Below are 27,513 nucleotides of genomic sequence, written 5' to 3'. Positions count from 1 at the left end.
CCTACATTAGTGGTTCCTAACCTTTATTACACATGACTAACATCAATGTGTTAGAACTACTCACAGGATGCACATCTAAGCTGTAAGCAGTTATTCTGCTATTTCCCATTCCCCAGTAGCTTTTCCAAAGGAGGTAAATTGCAAACAAACAAAGAAAATTATTTCATAATAAGAAAATCAAAATGAGTAAGAAATTAAAAAAAATGTTGCAAAGCAGAAATGAGATTTTTATTGTTTCCAAATCTTCTACATTTCCTCCCCAAGTCAGGAACCACTAATTGTGATTAAAAATGTACAAGACAACCCTTTAAAAACACTGATTTGATTACAGGGTAATGCAGAGGTTATAGAGTGCAACCTAACATCTTTCGCGCCTTTTTTAAATTTTCATTTTTATAGCCTTAAGAAACAATGATTGAAATTAATTTTCCTTTCGAATGTGTCTGGTAGAAACCATCCCTTTCCTAACAGGAGTTTTAAACCACACAGTCAGTGCTGTTACCAGACAGCAGCAATGAGACTCCATCCCATTTTGCAAACATCTAATTCATCTTCAAGAGGGCCTCTGGAACCAGCTTCCAGTTTGGATTCGGGAGACAGACACCATCTCTACTTTTAAGATTGGACTTAAAACTTTCCTTTTTGCTAAAGCATATAGTTAGGGCTGGACCAGGTGACCCTCAATCCTCCCTTAGTTATGCTGCAATAGGTGTAGGCTGCCGGGGGATTCCCATGATGCATTGAGTATTTCTTCTTCAGTCACCTTTCTCACTCACTATGTGTTAATAGACCTCTCTGCATTGAATCATAATTAATCTCTGTCTCTCTTCCACATCTTGTCTTTTATCCTGTCTTCCTTCTCTCACCCCAACCGGTCGTGGCAGATAGCCCCGCCCCTCCCTGAGCCTGGTTCTTCCTGTTAAAAGGGAGTTTTTGCTTCCCACTGTTGCCAAAGTGCTTGCTCATAGGGGGTCATATGATTGTTGGGTTTTTCTCTGTATGTATTAATGTAGGGTCTACCTTACAATATAAAGCACCTTGAGGCGACTGTTGTTGTGATTTGGCGCTGTATAAATAAAATTGAATTTAATTGAATTGAACTGAATCTTCTACTAACAGCATGTAATGACTATGCCAGACAAAAATTGTGCAATATTCAATCAAATGTGATTTAATATAGCCAGTGTTCTTAATAATCCCAATTTGTTTTGGCTTTCAATATTTGATTCGCATCTCTTTCTACATATGAACCTTCTCCTCAGTTTCTGGGCTTATCTTATCTTTAAGTTAGTCAAAGACGAGACCAGCTTTTATAAACCCAGTATTGTCTTTCAAATGCAAGAAACAAGAGATAAAAGGTCAGTGAGCTCAAGGCAAATACAACACAGCTTCTCTTCGCTTATGAAGGAAAATCAACAACGTAACTCTGTCAAGCAAATCAATAGAAAACTGTACGGAACTGACTGGATGGAAATAAGCAAGACTTTATGTAGAAAAGCTTTTGGAATATAACTGCTGCTGGTAAAAACCTTTTACACTTGAAAATAGCATACTTGCAACATGGATTTTTCAATGTTTACAAAAGGGTTTCCCAAGCCTGAGGATGAAGAAGGAATCTAATCTGATACAGTAAAACTCAACTGACTGATTCTAGCAGAAATATGAAAAATCAGCACAATGGCTGCAAGGTTTTCACCTAACAACAGCAATATTTTACCAGTGTCGATGAGGTGTTAATGTGGAACAGCAATAATTTAATCTCAGTCTCCTGCTGGTCTTCGGTACATTCAGAATACACACTTTCTCCTCTTCGGAGCTCTGCAAACATCCACTGGAAAGAAATGCAATGAAATGAACGTTTTTTTTGTCCTTAAGTCAGCCTCGTTTGGATGAGAGAGAAAAGGTGCCTCAAGTTCAGGTACTGCATTTCACGTGAATCAGTCCCCAAGATGTTTCAGCTTGGCACGGGTACACAGCAGTGGTAGGTAAGATAAGCTCCTCATGTGTTGAATCATCAAAAGTCTTCCAGTCAAAATAGAGGAGAACGCTTTCACTCCACTGGGTAGATCCAGTCAAACATTCATGTTTGAAGTGTCTGATCACTGAAAGGGCGCTCCAGGGCGGTCAGAGTGTCTGCACCAGCACTGGGAATAGCAAGGACAGGTGCTCAGCGCCTCTGATCGGGAGTTTGTGTGTGGTGTAAAAGTGGATGAGCTCTGGGATGGTGTCAAAGGGCGGGCTGTTCTGTCCCAGCACGTACTTGCCATCTTTACACTGGGTGAACTTCATGTGCATGAAACCTTGACAGCTCCTGTGAGAGTGAAAGCAGAACCGTAGATTGAGGACGGACATAAAAAGGAGAAAGAGCAAAAAAAAGAAGAGGGATGACATTAAATGTAGGGCACATAAAACACCATTCAGGCTTCCACACATTTTGTCACGTAATGACGGTGAAAGTGACAGGCCAGATTTATGCTCACGCCTTTTTTTCTTTCGCTTTGAGGACACAATTTTAACCAACATTTAACACCATGTCACAAATTAGGAAGGAAGTGACATTATGATGGATGGATAAGCGGTGTTTTAACACATGGTAGAGAAACACAAAGTCAGAGGGAGAGCGAGAAAGATGAATGCTCCAGACTCTGAAAGTGGCTCCGCTCACAGGACCACACCTCCCCTTTAAAATCGGTGCAGCGCGACAGGACTTCCCCTTTAAGAGCCAGCCAGCCAGCCATGATGTATGTCTAATTATAGAAGCGGAGGGAAAGACAAGGGCTGAAACCGGTCACCATAATTATCATTGTTCAAGTAAACCAAATTAAATTTTGAAGAGCAGTGAAACCAAAAGCACTCACTGCAACTATAAACAGCCAAACAACCGGCAGTATGTAACGTCCCACTGGCTTCCTGAGCACCAGAGCCAGACGCTTCATCATGTCAGAGCTCAGAGTTGACAGCGTGTTTCCATCCAGTCCTGTATGTTTGGGGATTCTTTGTACTAAATGGTAGATTACAACCTACCAGTTCTTGTGCATATTACATGTTGGTTTAAACCTAGCAGGCCTGCCTACTTCAGTGCTGACTCACTTTGACACGGCTTCCTCCTGTCTCCATTAAAACATCCTTAATCAGTCACTGCTTCTATTGTTCACATTTCTGTGTAATCTTAGAATAGCGTAGGTGGGGTTCACATTTTCCAAGGACAGATAAGAGCAATGGCCGAAAATAAACCCACCCCAAAACATACAGATAATGCATTTTTTGATCAAATGTAGGTAGTACTGCTTGTTATTACACAAAGAATCTTTTCTGAAGGTTCTATTGTTGGTATTAAATTAAAAAAAAAAAGCCTACCAATCAGCCAAAACACCCTGATAAAGATTAAACTGATACATCTTCATAGAAGGACAGTTTTCTCCCTTATTTCAATAGTTTAGTCTTATTTCAGTAGCTTAGTCTAGCTATGGTACTGGCACAAGATCAGCCAGTTTAGTTAAACCACTGCACTAGATGGTAAAACCCAAAGGATTATGAAGATACACATACCTGAGTTGGGCTTTTACAGATTTTAAGGGTTCAAATTAGTATTAGGAGAAAAAAAAACCAGACTCTGGGGGTCACAACAACAAGTTATAAATCTCTGTAAAATCAAACATGCAGATTCATCCATTGTGGTAACCCTTTTGGGAATAAGGTGGCATCTGAAAGCACTTTATCTTTTTTTTTTAATCTTTAAAGTCAGTTCTTCTTAACAAAGCTTTTTTTTGTATTCATCAGGTTGCTTGTCTTTTTGGTGTCTTTTAGTGATGTATGTCAGTAGATCTCAGGATCATATTGCTTTAGCTGGACCCTGAAGGTTGACTTCAGTGAAGGCCAGCTTCTTTATGGTTCAAAGAGTTTCTGGATATATGACTTCTCCTGCACATTTTCCAGCTGTTGAACCATTACCAGTACTGACCTTGTTGCTGGAGAAAAATGTGCGTGTGTGTGTCACATCCATCTTCTCATGTAAATGAGTAATGCATGAGCTTGTTTATATGTCAGCACAACACGGTGACACACTGTGCCTCCCTCTCCCCTCACGCTCCTCTTCCCTCTCTCCTCTCTCTGCCTAATTTCCTTCTTGTGTGTCCCACAGAAGGTAATTCATATTCATTAGTGATTATGTGGAGGATGATGTGTGCACTGAAGTGTGCTCTACCTGGCTGATTACCACTTAGAAGGCCCGCTGGGGCCGTGAAGGAAGGCCACAGAGAGAACCCAAGGTTGGTGTGAGGACAGACCGCTGATGGGAGAATGGTGGTGAGGCCAGGACAATGGATCATGCTAGTAATTACAAGGGAGAGATTTGACCAGATAAGCAGTATTGTGCCCTGCAAATGAGTATCGGGAGGAGAATCAGTGTGGCAGTGATCTTAAGTGGAGGTGATGGTAAAGGGAAGGGAGGGGGAGAGAAGGGGGAGAGACAGATGGAGCGGTGTGGGAGACTGCAATATAATATCAGTAGCTCAGGTGGTGACACACACATACTTTCCACACACTCCTCCTACCACACTTGGCAAGAAAAAAAGAGAAAGATGCAATTAAACTGTATAGCTGTTCATCTGAAAGGGTGCTCAGGTGTTATGCTGCCTGTTGTTGCGTGTGCATGCATGCGTGTGTTTCTTACCGAAGAGAGAGGGAGTAGTCCGAGCGGTTGGCCTGACTGTTCCTCACCAAGTAGCTACACTCTTTACACAGTGTAAGCAGCGACTCCGCTTCCGAACGTGACAGCGAGCCGTGGTACCATCTGAGCAAACGAATAAAGACATGACAAGGCATGAGGGGAAAAAAGCCAAAACCAATAAACAAAAAAAAGGGTCAGTTTTACACCTTTGGGAACAGATGTTGACATGTGTTATAAAAATATATTGTAAGATTGACCCCGGTACGTGCAGCAGCAGTCTTTGGTACAATGTGGACCCGAGAGTAAAGTTTTTCCTTCTTTCTTCATTTTTTTTTTTTATTATTACAAAAAATGTAATGATGACAAACTCAGAGCACCACACATTTTACTTTCCTAGCTCTAAAATGTCAACAAGCCAGGATGCCTGCTAGCAGGTTGTGGGATCACACAAATTAAATCCATCCTCAGTGGGACACAGATATCTGAAGCAAAGTTCGCTGCAATTCATCCAACAGCTGAGCACTTAAAACTGCAAATGCCAAACCCATCAGTTCTTTCTCTTGGCTAGCATGAATGTCCAGACAGAATTTTATTGCAGTGCATCACTCACTGCTGAAAACCTTCAGTGTGAACATAAGCGTTGGACAGACTGATAGTGCAAAGTGCAAAGAATCTTTGGAGTGTCATTAAAAGGGGGGGGGGGCTACAAAAAAAAAGGATATTGCAATATCCATTTCTATAACGATGAGCTTTTATTAGGAGATGTCTGAGCAAGGGGTGCTGTATGTTACAGACTGACAGAGATGCTCAAAACAGCCTCTAAGAGATCATCAGGGAGTAATGGAGCGTAATAATCAACACCATCCTCATGTGAATGTGTACAAAGGTTCAGGCTTGTGAGAGCAACCCAGAGTGTTGCATGTGTGTTTGAATGTGTATCTGTGCTTAAGGGGTGCGTGTGCTTGGATTTCATTAGTAAAACGACCCTTAATGTGCGCAGAAACAGCACATAAATTACACCAATGATGTCTGAAATTAAGACTAAAGTAAATGTGTGTTTTTAATGTTCTGACTTAATTAGCTCTCGTTCTAACCTTACTCAGTCCTGTAAGGTCTGATGAGTGCTGCTTAGCCGAAACACATAATCGTTTCACTTTAATGTGCCCAAGCCCTTAATAGATCAAAGCAGTGCAATCAGACAAGCTTTGGCTTTTTTTATTTTATTTTTTTCGTGGGACCTACAATCCCCCAATTTCAAAACCACTTTTATAGGGATGCCTTAGGTATGCGCATAGCAGCAAAGCATATATGTTTGTAGACTTTTCTTGTTAATTTACAACACATGAATCTGCGTTATGAAGCACCTGGTTTGATTCTACATCTGAACATCCAACTCTTCAATGTACTTGGAGTGATCTGTGTTTGAACACTGAATCATTCACTGCATTGCCCGTACAGTTTGATGCCTGTAGAAATGTCTTTATCCTGTGTTACAGTGAATGTAAATGAAGTGACAGCATCTAGGGCACTCAGTCATTTCCTGTCAGAAGTAACTGAACATCAGAGCATGCAGGCCTCTTAATCTGATTAAAACCTGACTAGTATGGCCCATACTGATAAACAGAAACTGATGATGCTCACTTTCTATGGGTTTCAAAAAAGACAGCATACATACACCTGCTTTTCCAGAGGCAGAGTAGGGTCCACTCTCTCCCCCACCATTGTGAGGCCTTCGTGGGGCATTCGAAACTTCATTCCCCCTCCCGCCAGCGGACTGGATCTGGGCCCCAGGGGACGCAACCGCTCTGTTGGCGATGAGGAGCGATCCCACTCTGTATTATCAAACTGCACTGTTGGCAGGCGGGGACAGAAAGAGTGAGTCATGTTATTTACACAGCAATATTATCAAAAGGGATTAAGCCTCTCAGCCAGACTAGGGTAAACATCAGACATCGGGCTACTGCAAAGCTGCGCATGCGGCATAGGCCTCATGGGTGGGTCACACTACAGGACAGCACGTCGGGGTCCAACAGTGACAAAACTATCAGCAGTATTATCACAATTACCACGATCGGTGGGTTTGTAAGATTAGGGGGGCAGCGGAATGCAGGAATTTAGCGTCTTCTCTGCTTCCTTCTCGCACATGTCTTTGTTTGCAGTAGACAATGCAGATTACTCGATGTTGACTGTACCAATACTACTTTGGAGCAAATTACAGAGACTGAAGTGTTATTTACCCCTTTTCTGCCTGAATTTTGTGAAATTGAACCTAGTGAACTTGTAATTAAACATTAAGTGCACCACAGCACTACTAAGTACCCTGACATGAACACAGCCGACATCCTCGTTTATGGGGAGCTTTTCATGCATGGTTGATGCACGAGGGGAAATGCGGTAAGAAGGGAGTGCTTACATCCCCCAACACCACATCCAACAGTTACAACAGGCAGGGACAGACGCAGGTGCTGCAGATGCAGGCCGCTGGTGGCTCAGAGTGGAGGCAGAGCAGATGCAGGACAACAGCTTGGGTCATATAGGTCAGGGCGACTGCATGTTTCAGTGCTTGGGTTGAAGAAGGAAAGTAGGGGAAGGGGGCTGTTGGTGTTCAGGGTGAGAGGTCACCTTGTTCTTTGGTGGGGTGCTCCTCCTCCAGCTGACCCACAGGGGCAGGCCAAGGCAACTCCGCCAACTCCCTCATTTCTAATAAAAGGCGGGAGCAGGGAGGAGGCAAGAGAAAAAGGAGTGAGAAAACAACAGATGGGTTTAAGCAAAGTTAAGCATGAAAAAACAGACAAGTGAGGAAAATGGTGATGATTAAGGAGTGAAAGTGAACTTGGGTGCAAGATTTTAGAGTGAAGAGAAGTGAGAAGTCGACGTGACAAAGAAAAAAAGAAAGAAAAGAAAGAGGAAGCTGAGAGTAGGAGAGAAGACGTGTCAAATGAGAGATATGTAGTGCCATTCAGCGCAGTTAACTAAACCTAGGCAGAAGGGGAGAAGTGATATACTGTACCTTCTCTCTCCTCTTTCTCCACACACGTGAACAAACATAGCGTAGTGTTTCACAGCCAATATTTAAAGTAATTTATTGTGGAAGAGAAGACTAAAGAAAGCAAAGAAAATGAAACAGAGAGAGCAGGAGATGTCAGGCGTGGGTTATTTATCTCTATAAGTTCATCTTAAGAAACTGTCCCTTAGCATTAGATGTAATGAAAACAAGGATTTCATATGCAAGACAACCCACAGCGCAGCGTGACAGAGAAACTGTGACGCGTGGGGACGAAACATGCTCCATTTACCGTCGTACCTACAGCGAAAAAGCTACTGAAGGTGCACTCCGAGGCAGATCTGAAAATAGCTCATTATATACCATGGCAGGCGACCATCTAATGTAACAGTCATTACCGCAGCCTTACACACACAGACACACAAGGAGACACACGTACATTATGCATCTTTCCAGCTTCACACTGTGCATTCAGCTCCTGCTCACCGCAAAAACGGATTACAAAACAAATAAAAGGGAAAGAGGGGTGACATCTTAATGAGCCGACAAATCCAAAGACCCCCTAGGCCCACGACATCAAAGGCCATTTGAATGGGCGTTTGGAAAGAGACCCGGGCTGTACATACATGCCTCTCTCCCTCCCTGGTTAATTATTGAACAGGCAGACACACTCCGCCACTTTCTCTGGCTCTCGGTGAATTATTGATGCATGGCGCAGTACAATGGCCCCATCTGGAGCGGGCCGCACCTCCGCTCAAGCCAGGATTAAAGTGTGGCCTGGCACCCCTCAATGGGAGACACGCACGCAAACACAGGTCCACACGCACACATGCACACATTTAACCTGAAACCCCGAAAACGCTGCCACTGCAACACTCTGCTGCCTGTCAGCTCACCTCCACATCACATTTCACACCTCTAATTCTCAAGTAAAACTGAGAGGGATGTGTGGAACGAGAGGAAGGTTTAACATCAGAAGCACACAAAAGCAAGTGAAGGGTAACAAGAAGAGAGAAAGAGAAATTGGAGACAGCTGAGACAATTTATTAGAGATCAAAAATGTGCTCAGCCATCTGAGTTAGAGATAACCTCAGCTAGTGGCGTGTTACAGGAGGAGAAAAGTCCATCAAGCTTCCTCATTTTTACTCCTATTGTTTGTCTGGTATTCTTGAATCTTAATTGCGCTCGCTCATCAAAAAACTGACTTAAAAATTAAATAATTCTTGAAAGACTGAAGTGGTTCAGCTGTTTATCCCGTCTCACATCATTTGTAGATTTTTGCTTTAATAGAAAAACGACTCATCTTTAACTGAATCCGACTGAATATTTTTAACAACACACTGGTTTCAAGGTGTTTTACTTAATTTATTTATTGATCGCACAACTTCTATTTAGACACCTCATGTTACTGCACTAGCCTTGATTATCACCAAGAACAAGCCTGAGAGTACGAAACCTTCAAAAACTGGCGAAATATTCGTAGTCAGACAAATACAAACACCAGACAAGTAAGATGCTGGGAAGTCTGCAAAAAGTTAACACTGACTTACTAATATTGGGGGGGGGGGGGGGGGGGGGGGGGGGGCATTATTTATGTAGGGCGTGAAAAGTACTGGGGGAAAAAATAAAGCGACTGAATCAGCAGCAACAACAGTCTGGGAACCCTTACTGCTCCTTAAATATCAGGTTACATTCACGTATTAAATAATAACTGCTCAGAAAGTAACTGAAACTGTCAGACAGAAGACAGATTTTGTGACTGTGTAACTTGTGCTGTGACCTTTGCACACATGCTACAACAGCCCATCTGTAACAGGGAGGGCTGCACCCGTATATCAAAGGTGGTATTTTGTGGTAGAGCATCAAACACTTCATGAGGACACGATATGAGACTCACTTAATTTATTGAAGGGCTGTAATACAAGAGCTTTGATGGACATCTTTTTTTTAGTTTTTTTTTAGTTTAAAGAAACAAAAGAAAAAAACAGGTTATCTTTGCGATCCAAATGCATTTCTCTTCTGGAAAAGACTGAGCAGAAGCATTACAGCACAAACCACAGAGCTCCTCCATTTAATAACAAAAGACTGAATCCCAAGCAAGCACACACACACAGACACACACACACACTTATTCAAATTCACACACTCACAGCATGTCACTGATTTACTACCAGGGAACATCTGTTTTCCATTCACTCCTAATGGAACCTGTGGGTCTGTCATCCACAGAAAGTTCATCGATACAAAACAATGAGAATAATGGTTTACAGACAAATGGGCGCCCACATCAATAAACAAAGGCAATCTTTTTCATTTGTAAAGTAAATAATGTCTATGCAAAAAAAAGAGTGTTTTTTTTAATCCATTTTTAACCCAGATAATGAAGCAGGTAACAGCCATTTGTGGCCTGCCAAGATCTCCTGTTGCCGAAAATACCTGCTGACAATTACCAGAAATGATCTGAGGGGGAGGGAAATGAGAGTAGGTTTGACTCTGCGTGTTGCACAGAGGACACATCTCCTCATGTGATGGATAAGTAACTTTTCAAGTGCACCAGCTGTTTTCTGTGTCCTCATAATTAAGGGAGAGCAGACAAAGACAATATAACAGCATCATTAGGTCCAGTAATGAAGACAGCTGTTTTTCCAAATACCTCTGGCATCACAGCGTGTCTCTACACACAAAGACCTTCTGCTGGACACAAAGACGCCAGTAAGATTTATAATTATCACCTTATACCAGAAAAATGTATATTCAAACAAGTTCCCTTTCTATAACAACTCCTTACCCATCGTTTCTTTCTTCATTTTACAGACCTACATTATATCCATGTCCCTCTGGATTTATAGTGCTCTCCGTCTTTTTTTTCTCCATGCTGAGCATTCCTCCTTCTTCATCACTACTCCTTCACCCGTTTCCCCCTTTAACTGGGACATTGTCTTTCTTTTCAGGCTACCTTGATCGTCTCTTTTCTTGCCCTACTCTACTTCTGTTATCTCTCGTACAGGCCAGTGAAGAAGAGACACAAATGAAATGTCTTTTCATTAATGCCAGTCAAGGTTTAGGCTGAAGGAGGGAAAAGGGAAAGACGGAAGGCGGGCAGAGTCTATTGTGTGAGTAAATTGATGAAGAGACTGGTCAGATGCCCCCAGGGCCTGCTTAGAGATACAGAGAGCAGCATCAATCCAGAAATGGAAATCTCATTTGCTGTTTCCTTTTTTCCCCTCACACACACACACACAAACACACACACAGGTTACTGTATAGACACACACACAAACAAACATGCAGACACACACGCGCATGTTCAGGGTAGCCCTGGGAACCTTGCCTTGTCAGAGTACATGCATCAAGATAAAGCCTATACGCACACCCCATTTGTCATGGTGTCTTTGCAAGCTTTGCACAAAAAAGCATCTACTTTGGTAATCATGAACACTTTAAACCGCCCTTCAGCATCTGGCTTACGGTGCCATTTAGTTAAGAGAAGGATTTGAACTATTCATCTGTATATTTTCTTGGACAACCTGCAAAGCAATTGCCTGCAGATAAAAGGTCATACAGCTGTGATCAAAAGTTTTCATACACATTTACATTTGAAAAACGAGGACTGGATGCACAGGTTTGAGCTAATTCTTTTCCTAATCCACACATGTTCAAAAGTATACATACAGGCTCAAATATACACAAACACAATCACTTAAATCTGTTAACAAGTTATACTCGTTCTACAATGTTTACCTTGACAAGGCCATGGCTTATTAACATCATTAATAACATCATCATTGACTACAACTGGTAGTTTCTCTTAAGCAGGATATGCTTGTGAGGGCTCATTGGATTGGCCAATGCTCAGAACAATGGCAAAGTTCAAGGAACTCAGTGAAGATCTAAGAAGGAAAATTTTAAGATGAGATTTCTAGGATCGGTTAGGATGTTTAGCAACACACCAGAAACCACCAAGGTTCAACCCTGATGAACTGGAAAGTGTTGGAACACCGGCGGTCACTGTCCACACTGACGTCTGTTGCACATCACCATGGACTGAGAAAGTACTGACCAAGAAAAAGGCCCTGCCCTAAGACGGACACCCCCTAGCTTAACTTAAATTTGCAGCTACTCACATATTCAAGCCAAAAGCCTTCTGGAGGAAAGTTTTATGATTAAATGAGAAAAAAAAAACAGAGCTATTTGTCTACAATAACAAAATGTTTGCAGTAGTAAAGTAGAAGCTTTCAAACCTAAAAGCACTATAACAACAATCATGCATGGTGGTGGTACCATCATATTCTGGGGCTTGGACATAACTGTGTGTTCCAATAGTAAAATGATACCAAACAAACATTTTTTAATGAATAAAGTAGGCTAACATAAACAATCCAGACAGACCTTCCCAAAGCCCCAACCTGAACCCTATTAAAAAATTGTGGATTATTTTTCAAAGCATGGTCCGTACCAGGAAACCAGCCAATTTAAATGAACTCTTCCATTTCTGCCAAGAAGAATAATTAAATATTCAGCTAGAATCACGCACACTGTTGTCTTTATCTTTAACCTCCTAGGACCTGGGCCCTATTTCAGGAAGCCGGTTTAGTGCAAAGTCTGACTAAGTATACCCTGAGTTAACGAAAACTCTGGTTTTTCGGTTTCACAAAGCGAGTTCAGCTGAAGCCTGAGTGAGTCACTATGACGACACACTCCGTGAAGCTAACCTGCCCCCTAGCAGGTTTACTACAACTAACCCTGACTGTCCCCGCCTCTTTGTCGGAAACCTGACAGTAGGAAGTGTCAGACATGGCGTGTCCCTTCCTTGAAGAGCCAGTAGATCTTGAAGCCCAAATACTCCGCAGAGCTCTCCGCCGGGAGAGAGTGATCAGAGCGCGTATGGACATTTTATCATTACCTGATGATTTCCTGTGTGAACGTCACCGTTTCTCAGCACAATCAATAAGTTATTTGAATAACATCCTCAGGCCATATATTGCGCATGTGACACATCGCGGACATGCGCTCAGTCCATTACATATTCTTTGTACCGCACTCCGTTTCTTTGCAAACGGGAGCTTTCTGTACAATATTGGTGACGCTGAGCACGTTTCCAAGGTTACCGTCTGTCGGGCAGTCAGGAATGTTACAGTTGCACTGAAACGTCTCCTGTACTCGTCTGTGGTGTTCCCCGGTCACAGACCCACAAGATTTATCAAAGAGGGATGCCACAAAATTGCAGGTATCAGGATGAACAAAACTTAATTCATGATGTGGTGATATTTGAACTACTACTTAAATGTTACATTTATTCTCACGGTTCCCAGGCGTGATTGGCTGTACAGATGGCACTCACATTCCAATCATTGCTCCTTCAGTAAATGAAGGAGACTATGTGAACAGGAAGTCTTTCCACAGCATTAATGTACAGGTACATAGTTCCCTGTAGCATTTCAAACTAACAAATTATTTCATTATAGTAATGGATGCTAATTTGTGTTCTCTGCACTGTGAAGATCATATGTGATGCTGCCAACATTATCACAAATGTGGAAGCCAACTGCTCAGCCTCTGTGAGTGGTGGTGGTGGAGGACCCCCACCTGTTTTTCAGGCCTCCGCTTTTTTTCTGTTGGCTATAACGGGTCACATTTGAGAATATAGAGTAAGCAAATATGTACTTGTAATGTGCTTACAGAAAGAAAATTAATGTAGCCTCTAACTGCAATTGATTTACATCGGACAAACAGACCAAGCACTATGGCTCATAATACAATTACACCTTACCTGTTTGGACTATATTTTTATATTTCATTTTTACTTGCTGCCAGGAACATTTGGGGCCTGTTGGGTTGCACCTGCGCTCAAATCACATCACAAAATAAAATGTATGAAATAAAAAATAAAATAAAATATAATAAAATAACGTGTTAAATGGGTGGAAATCCCTAGATCAGTGTTTAAATTAACACTCACGCATTGACTCTGTCGGCTATGTTTTGCCATGCATGCTCCCTTTCTTTTGCAGCTGAGGCTGTGTTACTTTTGTCCCGCAAAATTTGCATGTTATCGCCCACCCCCGTGACATCACGCTCCAAAGCCCTATACTGCCATCAGAATTTCGGCCTCAAGCGCTGTAAAATACATTGACCGCGCCTTCTTTCCCTCCGTCTCCATGGTGACTCGCTTAATCTGTGCTCCACTAATCAGGGCTTTATGTATCCTCGTGCGCGCGCTTAACTTGGGGTTAAAGCAACTCCACGTTGATTGAACTAATTGTTATCAGCCTTTCTGAAACCGAATATTCCGAGTTGGACAGTTCGGGGTTACTCAACCCTGAGTATCATTTTTCACTCTGAGTTTTCTAAACCGGCTTCCTGAAATAGGGCCCTGGTGTCCAAATATGTGGGCATCACATTTGGGGTTGTCTAGACCAAAATACTAAATTTTGCTCTATAAGGGCCTGATGTCCACTTACGAGGACATTATGCTGCCAATGTTCTATCAAAATTTAAAACGAATGTCCTCATATGTGGATCTCATTTTTCTCAGAAACAAAAATCTGGTAAAAAAGAAAAAAAATCTGGTAATTCTTTGTTTTTACATTCATCAAGCAATTCTCCGCTAGCACAACCTACTTTTTAAATGCATCAGTACTAAGAGCTAAATCCTAGCAGCACCATGATAACATGCTTACAGAAATAATACTGCTAGAGTAATCCATCGCTGCACATAAAACACAAACCAAAGCATATCAAAATTCTGACCTGATGATGTATGAAAAGTTAACGAATCATCAAAACAGTTTGGGAAATGCGAAAGTATAAACCAAAATTCACAGCAATCACCTAGTTATCAAAACATTTGACTAAAAAAACCCAAAAATGCTAATTGCACAATGGAAATGGAAGAAGAGCCATCAAAAGTCAAACATAAAAGTCACCAGTATGAATCTGCTGCTCCGGTGAGTAATACCTTGCCACAATGCAGGGTTTTTAAACTATGGTACATTTACCAGTGCTATACTTGCACAGGCTGCAAAATCCCTACTGCAACAGAAGTGGAAATTTCACCTTCTTTTTAGCCTGAAATAAGCTAATTTATGTATATTTAATGCACTGTATTTAAAAAGAAAAATGCACTATAGATTCATAACTATTTCACTTTAATGTATTTTTGTGCTGCAAGACTTATTCTGAAGCTAGACCCAAATAAGCCCTGAATTCACCACCACCTTGCTTTTAGGATGCAAAATATTCATAATGAGCAGCTTCTGTGTATGGGGAGGTGCAGTCCTTTGGTGGTGCCTAATGAGCAGCTGCACAGGAACAAGTGGAGGATAAGTGCTTTGCTCAATGGCACCATAATAGTAATCACTAGGGGTGGCAATGTTATTCATTCAGCTTCCCTTTTCCAGATTTCCAGCTGATTTGTGCCTCTCTCATCATGTGCCCACTCTTTCAGACTTCACACAGCCATCACTGGCATCACATGGCTCAAAGCTATTGTCGTGGACTATAAAATACAAAAACATGAAATACCTTATACGCCCACTCATCTGTTCATTAAGTGTGGCCATCGGAGAACTAATAAGACTGTGCCTTTCATTAGCTCACTAATAATGCTGAATGGCTGCAGGGCCAATCTCTCACTGCTGGACCGTCTATTAACTTCCAGGAATTAATGACTGCTGTAATTTGAGCTGGATGGTAGTAACTAGTGACAGCTTTCTACCGTTGCAATTAAAACCCACTGGGCTGAGAGAGGCCTGTCATGTCCGACTCCTCGGGCACTGACAGGCTCAACCTCACAGCACTGGCTGATATGGACCTGGCAACCAACGGAAAATAAGTACAATGCTTTGGAGGCAAGCTTATTTTTGATAATATATGAAATACAGCTACAGCGTTCAATATTCATCCATGTGATTACATGTAACCACGGATAAGCTGTGAAAATCACAATCAGAGAAGCTTTCGCATGAATGCAGTGCAGACAGATCCACACACAATATGCAACAGCAATCCTCCCAACTCCCCCACAGCCACACACTCATCTGTGCCAACAGCACGCAACACCCTTGAATTAGGTGCATGGTGATAATCAGAGCTGGGAAACCTAGTAGAAACTCTATTTTATGTGTGTGTGTATATTTGTGCATGTGAGTGGGTGATGATGTAGGGATGCTGGCAGATAGCATCCCCCTCCCCGCTGCCCCCTTCAGCAGGTTATCTGAGTGAGTATGTCACATCCGCAGGGACGAAGGGCTGAGGGGACAGCCCTGTCACGGCTGCTGTGTATGTGTGAGCCTGCGTTAGTGGATGACTGATTGCACCCCGCTACAATGGTCCTGACTCTCCTTCCTCCACACCTCGCCATAGCTCCCGACCATTAATACCCCTCACCGCCCCTCCCCGCAGAGGCACTGGGACTCCAAAAAACATCCAGTGAGGTGCCACCAAACATACCATAACCTTGGATGTCCCTTTCTATTACGCTCCAGCTAGCATTCTCTCCGTTTTCATCTCTCTTTGGATCTTTCTTACTCTCTTACCTAGTTCTCGTGTCATTTTTTCCCCTTCTTTACATCCCTCTATTTCTCTGACCTCCCCATCTCTCCCCATCCTTGCAAGTGGGCCATGCCTAGCAACGCTGAGAGGGCCTGGGAATATGGATTAAAGTGAGAATGGAAAATACTGTTTGTGTGTTTACACTTCAGTGCTTTGCTGTGCTCAGACAGACAGCACGCCAGCTCAGAGTGCTGACTCCAAATGGAAAAAACAAGGGGTCAGACGACTCGAGCTGCACAAGCGTTTTCCTCCACTGCGTTCTCTAATGGTGCTGTAAGCGCTCCTCTGCAGGAGTGCACGGTGTATGTGGCAACAGGAAGAAAAGCTGAAGAGGAAGTAAATGACAGATAAAGCAGGAATAAATGCTAAGTAGGTGAAAAGTGATATTAGCTTTTAAATGAACTGCCATGCACCTCTTTGAAATCACTCTCAAATAGGTTACCGTGTCTTTTCATTGCTCCTCTGCGTAGCGCGATTTGGGCATGAACACAGTGTGCATGGATATGATTCTGAAAGTGTGTATGTGTCTGACAATGGTGTACTGACCATGACTCTCCTATTAGCACTAGATCAGTCACGCACATGTAGGCATGTAATTAACTGAGAAGAGGGGGATGGGGTGGTGGGCATACACACCAGGGAAAGAGAAGGGAGGAGAGTGGTATTGGAGGGGAGTGAGGACAAGGCAAGTTGATTTATTATCCCATCACCTTGACCTTGGTGACTTGGAGATGCAGCTCAATTAGACTGGCTTGGCCTGGCAATGCCTTGCACTGATCCACTCCTAAATCATCTATCAGTCCTACTGTGTTTCGCTTTACCCCTCAGTCTCTTTCATTCCCAGTTCATTCTTTCCCTCCAACTTGACTCCTTATATGGAACATAACGAGATGTGAGACATGAACTACACAGCTTTAGCAAATGGGAAAAATGACACGCTATGTCAATTTTTGAAGACATACTGTAGCTAATATGACAATGTTGATCTTTATCCGTCTCTTCTTGACAACTATTCCTTTTCCCCCCATACGGACACAGAAGAAACCATTATTGGTTTTAATGATCACTTCATAGATTAAGTCCACGGTCAGCCACATGTGTGACAGCAAGAAATCAATATTCACCAGAAAGCATTTAAACATTAAAAGAGAGGCTTTTCGTCATTTGAAATGAGAGTGAAAGTCAGAGCCCTTGCTATTTCCAGGGAAAAAGGGTTGGAGATGTAATGACTGGGTGGGGTTGAGGGGGTGTAATAACTATATTAAAGGTCAAGAGAGTTAGACGATTATTTCGCCATGTAGTATCAGCAGTAGGGGTTGTCTGTGTGCTCCTAGGAGTGCTCTGACCTTTAAAAACAGAACATTTGAATCCTGATTTTAACCATCTTGACATATTCTACAGATTCTTTTTTTTTTTTAAAAAGCTAAAACTAAATTTGAAAAACTAAACATGCCTCATGGATCAGACTAACATCACACCATCTGGTTTCAAGAACTCTCGTCTGATAGGCATTCACAGGTTTACTCCGAGGTACTTTTAACAGAATAGAGAACTGCCAATATGTGGGCACTTTTCTTTGCAAATAACCTGTTATTATGTGAGACTGCATTGACTAAAGCAGTTTCACACATTCACTGCAACCCCAAACCTTTCTATATATATATTACCTGATGGAGTGCCGATGAGAATGCAAATGTTCAAATGCCCCTGTGTGAGAATAACACGTGTAATTGTCCAGTAAAATAATAGTGAGTGAGTGGGCATCATGCGTCCTGCATGCTCTATCCAGGCAACAGCCTCATTTAAATTAAACAGGACATTATCAGCAGTGAGCAGCGCCTCTGAAGTGAATCATGTCCTGTTTTGTGTGACATGTGAAAAAGGAAAACTTTCATCTGTTTCTCTTAACACTGACTGAAGGGAAATGGTGTGATTCACCGCTTCTTCATAAATTACTACCTAATTAGGCAGTATAACTATAAAACAAAGCGCAGTTCAGAGTCTCCATTGCTTACATTTTGTGGGAAATGCATTAAATAACCTATAATCTGGAAAATATTGACAAAGGTTTAAAAAAGCACTACAGTTAGTTTTCTAACTACCTGCAAAAGCTTTAGAGATGTTGTCCTTTTTCCATTCCCAGGGTTGGTCATATTCATCAGCCGGTCTCTCGTCATCTTGCGGCAGTCTGCTGCTCTCCTTGCCCTCTTCTTGAGCTTCTCCATACACCAAACCCAGACACTGGCCTCGGATGTCTTCATAGGGGGTGTCATAGAGCTGCAGCCCTCCACGCGCCTGTCCTCCTCCTGGGTTACGCTGCAGCTCTGTCACGTCAGATCCAAAAGAACACAAGTTCATACATCGCCACGAACATATACATGCAAAAATATGTCTGTTGCATCGCGTTTAACCAGTCTGAAAGAAAACAGATAACATTACAAAATATTATCTGACACAGATGACGTTCCCCTATGCTAATATTATTCTGAGCTAAAAAATTTAAACGAAGCCTGTTGAGCTCTGCCTCGACTAGAATTAGGGGAAAGAGACAAATTATGTTTGCACAGCTTGCTGTGAGCTCAGAATCTCATATGGGGGGGCTTAATGATGCCTTGGGGTAGATGCTGAGCAGCAACACAGTAGACAGCCCACCACCCCTCCTCTTGTCCAACCTGAATCCCAGTAGCAATCTTGCACAGCTCAACACAGCATCCGCAATTCCCTGTTAACATTTTCATTACCTTCTCTGCGGGTTTTCAACCAACAAATGCTACTTGGCACCTGCAACTGTTATGTGGAGTCAAACGTGGCCATGAGATAAAAGGCTTTAAGGTTATTGATGCAACCAAGAGGTGAAAATCTGATTTCCAAATGCATCAGTGAGAGCCTCTATGCTGCAGCAATACCAATCAGCAATGGCTTTTTATATGTAGACCTCAGAAATGTGCCCGCTTTAAAAAAACAAAGTAGTGTTAGTAGTGAAAATGAGAGGAAAAAATAGAAGAGCAGACATTTCTGTGCACACATCTGGTTGTTTTGTAAGGAAGAGTAGATGGAAAGGTTTGCTTTCGAAAGGCAGAGAAAAACTTTAACCTTCACACAGCAAGATACAGTTATTGGGCGGTCTTGTAATCACCATGGTGACCAAGTGGTGGGCCCCTCGGGAAAGACCCAGAGGTAATGGAGATGAGGGTGGAGGGCAAATCGTGAAAGAGAAGGAGCAAGGCAGAGAAGCGAGGGAAAGGGGAGGAGAGGATGTGGTGGAGCCGTAGGAAAAGGAAGGGGAAAGGGAAGCAATGAGGAAACAAGAGGAGGACGCGAGAGAAAGGCAAGGAAGGGCGGAGGGAGGATTGGGGTCTGTCAGTGTTTGATGTTAAGTCATTGAGACAGAAGCACAGCGGGGCTGTATGCTGCTCTACCTGCGCTGGGAACCCGTGGTGCCGTGGCAGCCTGGAGATGGAAAAGATGAAGGTCGGGAGATAAAAACCGACATGAAGGAAATAAAATGATAAATTCACAGAAAACACGATGGAGAAAAACACAAGCAGGGGGTGGGGTGGCGGGAGTAAGAAAACAGCAATTTGACAGAGTGACAGACACTGGAGATAGAAGGGAATGACGACAGGAAGTCTGCTGAGTGTTTAGGCATGCAGACGTGTTGGGAGACCAATCTTTTATCCCCACGAGCACAATTTAAGAATCACGACGAAGCTGCTTAAGAAGAGTAAGCATTAAAGATCTTTACTACTAAAAAGTACCGTTTTCAGGACAGTCTTTGTGTGAGATCATTAAAATTCTGATTGCGCACCTGATTTTGCTGCTTTGCTGTTCTTTAGCGGGAAACAGCAGATTTAGACAGACAGAGGGACAGACAAAAGCAGGCAGACAGACAGCCCAGGAGTGACAGACTCAATGCAATGTCAGTGAAAGAAATTTTACAATGGCCTCCCAAATGCTGCGCCATCACCACTGCACATCTAATCTCTCCAATAGCTCCATCCAGCTGAACCACAAAACAATTTCTCCAGCATTTCTTGGTTTAGGCGAAGGAAGGGATGCACCATGCACTTATCCATGATATTATGAATTTCACGTGACGACTAAAAGGGCAGCACAAGTGACGGCGGAGAAAGGACAGGGCACAAAATTCGGTAACGGACAGATTAGAGTGACAGCCAATGACTCCCCTCAGGGCCGGGGAGAGCCCTTGAGATGAAGTGAGATAGAGAAATGGAGAGAGAGGAGGGGGCAGGCTTTCACACTAAATGACTAGGACAGATGAGGGAGAGAGAGGGGCTAAAGGGGCAGACAGAGATGTTATAGAAGGAGAGACAAATGGAAAACGATAGATGTGAGCTAGACGATGTGGGAGAAAATAATCACAGAGGTGGGGAGGGGTTCAAGACTGTATCGTGGCTAGACTCTTTAAAGGGACTTTTCGTGAGGCTGAGAACTGACACAGCTGGCTGCTAAAATACTCTGGGATGGTCTGTTACAAGGCTCAAGGTGGTGAATAAATGTAGCAATTAAATAACATATTATACGATATTTATACTGAACTACAGAGAAAAGGATTGTTATATTGGTCTTCTGGTTTTGTTCAGTAAAGGGAGAGCTGACAAATTACATATCGGTGATTTTGTTACTTGCATTTACATGTAAGAGCTGCGTATATTAAGAATGACAATTTTACTTTTATAGCAACTTTAAAACCAGTGTTTGCAAAGTGCAGCAATGTGAACGAGAAAGAGTAACAAAAATGAGAGAAAATTTAAAAAAGGGAAAGTTAAAGCAACATTATGTTATAGAAACAATCATGCAAGAATAAAAACTTCACAAGTCTATAAAAATGTGCTTCAGGAAGTAAAACGGCACTTATTCCACAAGCTTTATACTTTGGGCGCCTCCAAGCTGGAGGGCACAGTCTTGACTATGAATGACCCGAGGGCTGAGAAGCAGCTCGATGGAGGTAATGGTTTGGCTGTGTAGCTTGGAAACAGACCAAGAAATACTTTAAAAATTATCATAAAATCTTTCTAATCAGGATGTTTAGTAAGCCACAGATGAACCCAGCATCCCTGTACAACAGACAGTTACAGTGGTTCACTGGTTCAGTTATATTTGTATTTTTCATAGCAGGTTTCTGCGTTCTGGACGAGGTTTCTGGCACCAAAGTGCAAAACAACAAAGCTTTATTCAAGCAGCCATCACTCACATGAACGAGTCATCCTACAGGCTGTCCTACATGACGTTGTGCAAATTTGGTATTATTATTTATTTCTTAGTATTTTGTATTATGTCTGTACTTGTACTCAAAATGTGCATGTGAAGATGGATGACGTACTACTGCAGACCAAATCTACCTCTGGGTACAAATAAAGTAACCTGAACCTAAAATGTACAAGGAGCTAATGAAGAGAAGATACCATTAAGGTGACGTAATGCCATCTGCTAAAATCAGTAACACATCCAGCTGTTGTATTCTGAAGCTGCAGGAAAGAGGGTGACATTTAGATGAAAAAGGCCAAGGATGAGAAAAAAAATTAAAACCTGTGGCAAAACTGGGACTGGTTAGATTAGGGTGTTAAGGGCCCCCTGACCTGTTATGACCCTTTGGGCCTCATAGGGCTCCATATAGCCGTTGTTTTCACAGGGAACAGGTCGAAGATCTGGGTCTGGTCGGTGGTTCAGTCGAGCATCAAATGGGTCCGAATAATCTGTGTCTCCAGCCAACGGAGCGGACGGCACCACCTAAAGGACAAAACAAACTTCCTCATGAAAGAGAAGATTTACACAACTTTAACTTGACCCTCTGGAAAGAAAATGCTGACTCAGTATAATGAGTCACATTTTCAAAAGGAGCTAGAAGTCCAGCGACAGGCTATAATTAGTTGGACTTTTATCCATCATTTCTGGAGTTGCACATCAAACGAGCCAATCAAAGTCAAAGTCAAAGTCAAAGTCAACTTTATTTGTCGATTCTTCCACATGTACAGGACATACGGAGAAAAAAAAACAAGAGTTTTTTGGATAATTGGGAATCACAGTCTCCATGTTAATGCCAAAAAAGTAAGGAGTGCTGCACAGAAAGATCCCCACTCAATGGCATGCTAAATAGGTGTTTGCTCACAAACAAATACACATGTACGGCATTACCGTGTATACTATATTTAGCAGCTAATCAAGGCAGTTAACTCTTGAATCCCTTGAAGGAAACATACTGCATCTTTCTTGTCACATTAAATGAATAAACAACACAGTGAGAAATCATCCTATCTTAGCACGACCCAGTTTTTGGCTGAAGGTAGAGAAGAGGAGATTAAAGAGGGAAATGTCCAGTTGGTGGCATTTGTTCTTTCTTACAAGCACAGGAGGAAAACAGTTGTAATCTGGCACAGTGACAGCTACATAGGAAAGCATATGGTCGCACATGCATCTACAAACCCATGCGCACGCACAATGTTCTTTGTCTGTCACTCTCTGACAAAGGAAATCACTGTAGCGAGACTTGCTGGCCAATTTCAAGATAAACACATCCACGCCCTGGTAAAATTACATCCTAATCCCATGTTGATTCTGTAACAGGTTATCTATCAATGCACAGGAATCTGCAATGTTAATTAGAGTGCGGATGTTCCCACAGACCATGGGAAATTAATGAGAACAGAAGAAGAGTGGGGCAGAGAGGGGAGCTATTGACTTCAGTTAAGACTGCTACTTCAAGCCACTTCAGGACATTTGCACTTGTAGCATTTTCCATGAGTGGAGTCATAGATTTAACTGCAGTGATGAAAAGCCGGAAATATTCCATAACTTATTCAACATATGTTGCCGAGTTGATGTGTACACCATACTGCTGTAAGATTTTTATTTTTTTCTTCAGTCGTTCTGTTAACATCTGCCTTTTTTTTGTAATTCTCAGTAGCTTTTCTACAGCACAATATGCAATATGGCCCTTGACATATCACCATACAGTATATGGTTCCTAACATCTGCTCATGTGGAGGTCTCTCTCAGCTTGCAAAACCAAACCACATCTATTATTTATAGGACATAAACTCAGGGGACTGTGACCCTCTCTGATTCAATGGTCCGCTCAAGCCATCAATAATTCTTTCTTCAATCTAAGGTAGTAAGATTATGTGTTGCATAGGACATATCATGATTTATGTAAACAACACATATTTCAGACACAAATTAAAGTCACTTGCTTATGGAGTCTGATCAATAAAACTGTCACAATGATGAAAATGGGATGAGAGAAGTGGGAGAGTTTCTTTCCTTCGCTAGCCTTCCGGTCATCCCTCTAGTTCTCAAGAGATAGGCCACATAAAAAGCTTGTCATCGCCTACATTTTTCCTTATATAGGTACAAAGAGAAACTCACGGGCTCTTGCTGATCCTCTAAAGAGATGGTGCTAAGTAGGATCTTGGTGCGTCCCAGTTCCTGTGAGTCCACTTTGATCAGTCTGTGTTTAGGAGACTTCACGTCCACACTGGATGACTTCATGGGAGACCCATAGACAGGTGTTGCAGGTTCAGAAGTTCCAGACTCTCCCCTGGATCTATTTTCTGAGTCCTCATAGGGATCTTCAAAATCGAGGTCTCTCTGGAGCCGATAGGCTTTGAGGATCTCGCTCTCTGTGTAGTCTGGTGTTGGAGGCTGTGGAGGCACCTTCTTGCCAAAGCTCAGATAGTCTTTTAACCACTTGGCCATTTCCACTCCAAATATGCCAGTGTGTGGTGAAGGGAGAGCAGGAGGCTGGAGGAGATAGACATGGACAGATAAAGGGTTATTGCTTTACCTTTTTTTCTTGTAAGGCTTTGTGAGCTATGTGCTGGATTTGCTTTGTGAGATTTTGTGCTTTTCTAAATGTGACAGGTCAATGATTAAAAATTAAATCTTTCAATTATAAAAAAAAAAAAAACCCGCGACGATAATAATCCACAGGTCCTGCTTCACTAACAATATTTGTGTAGGATTATCTCCCCCTGATCACAGAGCCACGATTTCGGTGCTTTTACATGCATTCGTGTGACATTAAACTACACCGACAGCTGGGCTTTACGCACTCCTTTTGTTTTACGCAGGGAGCAATAACGTCTGGCATCTGGACTTTGCCCAAGGCTGCAATTACATTTCACACCCCAGCAATAAAAGGCGACTCTAACGCGGTGATACAAAAGTAAAAGCAAAGTGTGGAAGAGAATATTAGAAATAGACGAGGAGTTAAATAAATATAAGTTGTTTTAAATTCTAACGATTTCACTTTTTGGAATTTGAGGAACACAAATTAATAAGTTCAGTTTTGACCCAGTCTTATTTCAGAAAGCCGAAGATACGCGGATTTCCCTAAACTTCCCCTCAAAAGCAATGACCAAAACACTGAATTTAAACGCCAGAGCGAGCGCTGCGCTCCGAAAGCACATTCACTCACCCAGCCAATTCAGTCCTTCAGCCACTTTGGATGCTTAATTCCGCGTTTTTCCATCTCGATGACAACAAAACGACACCGACAAGTGTCAAAACCTTCTACTTCCACTTTTTATTCCACAAAAGCACAAGAAAAAAACCAAAACAAACAGTATCCTTTCTAACACAAGAGCCCTGAAATCCAGCAGAGTTCCTCCAACGACTGGCGGAAAATGCGCGAGTGACGAGACCGACTACAGCTCCGAGAGAAACTCAACCGAGCGATTAAAGGGGAGGTGCTTCATTCCCTGTGGAATATCATCCTACTCCCTTTCGCAGTCAGCCGACCGTTCATTCATTGAAATATCTGCACATCGCACATGCTTCAACAATAGCTGCATCCTCTTAAAGCGGTGCACGAGGAGCACAAATCAAAAACTGAATCTAGGAGCTGAAATAAAGAAAAAACAAAAAAAACACCTCGCACGAATGTCATCCAAACTTGTGCATTATTTATTCGCATGACATCATTGGACAATTTTAATGTTTCAGCGTCAGTCTAGGTAAGTTAAATGATTTTGCCTTTAACAACTGGGAACTTCAAACGCACTAATAGTACTGAAAATGTCATCTGCTTCCCACGCAGTTGACAACATGATCAGGGTTGTAGGGACCAAACAAAAGAAAGCCCTACCACACAAACAAGATGCCAAAAGGCATCAAGTCCCATCCACTCTGAGGAAAAACTTAAGGATGTTTGTGTTTCATCTTCTCTTTTCAATCCTTACTGACCTCTCTGAATGTGTTTCATCCTCTCACAAACGTCACATCATCCACTGCACAGGCAGGAAAATTGGATTGTGTGCAACAGCGGTTAAGGACCATCTAAGTCTGTTAAAAGACCGTAAATGCCTCTTTCTTTATGAGCTCACTTTCTCCCAGGGGTGAGAGAGAAAGGATGAGGTCAGCAAGCTAGAATCCACCCCCACCACACTATCAGCACAGCCATCAACATTATCCCATCTAGCTTTTTACATCTCCGCCATTGTGCCTACTGAGTCTGTCTCCACCAGTGTTTACCAAGTACTGGCTCCATACCTAAAGAGGGTCAAGAGATCAAAAACATGGCTCCAGGTGTTTCTGAAAAAAATCTGAGTGCACTTTATTAGTGTGAATGCAAATCTTTGTGGGCCCTGCAGCTCAATTTAAATCAATTATAGCAGTGAAGCAGTAAATGTGAAGAAGGGATTCAATTTCACTAGCCACTAAATGCCTGCCATTATTCTTATTGGGGAAAAGAAAGTTTCCAGAGTTGAAAACAAAGTCTCATTGTGAGGTTTAAGTAGTCTGAGAATCAGTCGTTATCATATGGGCATTGTGCTAAAGATTTTATCTTATAGGAATTAGATCCATATATTTATTAACAAAAATATGCCGTCCCCACAAAATCATGTTATCAAATTACCTACAATCTTTTCTCCCAGATGACAACGGAAAAAAGCCATCTTTTGGTTGTCATTATTTCCTGGAGCTTTACTAGCTCCCGATATCTCTTCCCCTGCCCTTTCTTTTCCACCTTTGAATTTTTATCTCCTCTCATATCTTTCACTGTAGCTGTAATATCTCTTCTCTTCCCCCTCCCCTTAGTCACACCTTCCCCTTTTTTCATCTGCACAATCCCTTCAATCCAACACCTCCTCTAACCCCCTAGCGAGTACCATATTGAGGACACATCTAATTTTTTATTTCCATCCCGACCAGGGTGAAAGCCAGAACTCAAAGACAGAGACTAAGCAGTAGATGGAACAATCAGAGATGAACAGACATGCAAGCTGTCAGAGTGAGCAAGAGGAGGACACATGGAGAGCACAGAGGGGAGAAAAACTGAAATGGAAAATTTGGATCTCTCACCGACATGAAATCAGAGACAGTCAGACTGACAGGCACACAATCAGACAGGTAAATAGTGACTGCAGTTTTTTCCATGCAAAATAACCGCAGTTACATAACAGAAAAAGAAGCTCTGTATTTTTCTTTTCATAGAATTAATAAGGCTGCCTCATTATAACGGGCTAAATATAGAGGTGACATTTCCTCTGAACTCCAAGCTTCACTCAGATTTTGGCTTCAATGTGCTATCATTTATGAAATTTGACAAACACAAACATACTACAGGTTTCACACATACACAGTGATGCACACATATATCAAAGCCTTGAGTTTAATCTTAATGTCAGCATAAGCGTTTGCCTTGACAAAAGGAGATAGTGAGGGGGGTGCAAAGCAGACCTGTAGAAGCAGCGGATTTCCATAGCTTCATCTGCCTTGCATCGACTGCCCTCATTTGGTGGTTGGTGTGCATTGCATTCCATGTGCTCTTTAATAAGCATGAGCACACCAGTGTCCCACTTTAACCACAGTTAACTTACTTGTCAGTTACTTGCAGTTATGACAAAGAACAGGGCAACTGCAAACAAAAAAACAAAAATAAACCGCAGAGGCAGTAAAGCGAATCAGCCTAGTAAAACACACACTAGTCTTTACGTGGCACCTGTAATACAGTAACATTAAGGTAAATTCTATTTTCCCTCACCTCACTCTTTCTTATTACATAAAGGTGTTTGCTTCCGGGGTCGGTCCCTCCAGTGTTGCCATTGGTGAGGTTTACTTTCTGTGATTGGCTAAAATTTTCTAAACTGTGGAACTTTCCCACCGCTACCACTACCCGCAGAAAACAGCGACAAAACAACAAATCATATATGACGTAATACCTCGATAATGTCACCATCACCCTATGAAACGCCTGTGCTCGTCACTGCTTCTCTACGCGTCTTGAAACCACAACTTTTAGAACAAGTCTGCCTTTGGCTGGCTG

The 27,513-nt window shown here is 42.3% G+C and overlaps 1 protein-coding gene across 5 annotated transcripts; it reads right to left on the bottom strand.

The window, feature by feature from the left end:
- Positions 1-206: 206 nt before the first annotated feature.
- On the bottom strand, positions 207-27,465 carry shdb (Src homology 2 domain containing transforming protein D, b). Of its 5 annotated transcripts, XM_085264333.1 has the most exons (9): positions 27,232-27,332; positions 26,928-27,105; positions 23,613-23,987; positions 21,827-21,977; positions 18,329-18,550; positions 7,292-7,369; positions 6,345-6,519; positions 4,673-4,792; positions 207-2,311 (listed from the first exon to the last, which is right to left on the bottom strand). In XM_085264333.1, the coding sequence occupies exons 3-9, from the start codon at positions 23,940-23,942 to the stop codon at positions 2,125-2,127; spliced, it is 1,263 nt and encodes a 420-aa protein (XP_085120459.1). In that variant the 5' UTR covers positions 23,943-23,987; positions 26,928-27,105; positions 27,232-27,332; the 3' UTR covers positions 207-2,124. The 5 variants fall into 5 exon arrangements, with proteins under 5 accessions (XP_085120459.1, XP_085120455.1, XP_085120458.1 ...); XM_085264329.1 differs by lacking the exon at positions 26,928-27,105 and having other exon boundaries at positions 27,232-27,465; XM_085264332.1 differs by lacking the exon at positions 27,232-27,332 and having other exon boundaries at positions 26,928-27,224.
- Positions 27,466-27,513: the final 48 nt, after the last annotated feature.

Source organism: Mchenga conophoros, linkage group LG23 (assembly GCF_057382185.1).
Source record: "Mchenga conophoros isolate Kocher_MC1m ecotype Shallow Benthic linkage group LG23, M_conophoros_male_GT1.1, whole genome shotgun sequence".
Taxonomy (NCBI): Eukaryota; Metazoa; Chordata; class Actinopteri; order Cichliformes; family Cichlidae; genus Mchenga; species Mchenga conophoros.
The sequence above is the reverse complement of the archived record's forward strand: the minus strand, read 5'-3'. Positions and strand labels throughout refer to the sequence as shown.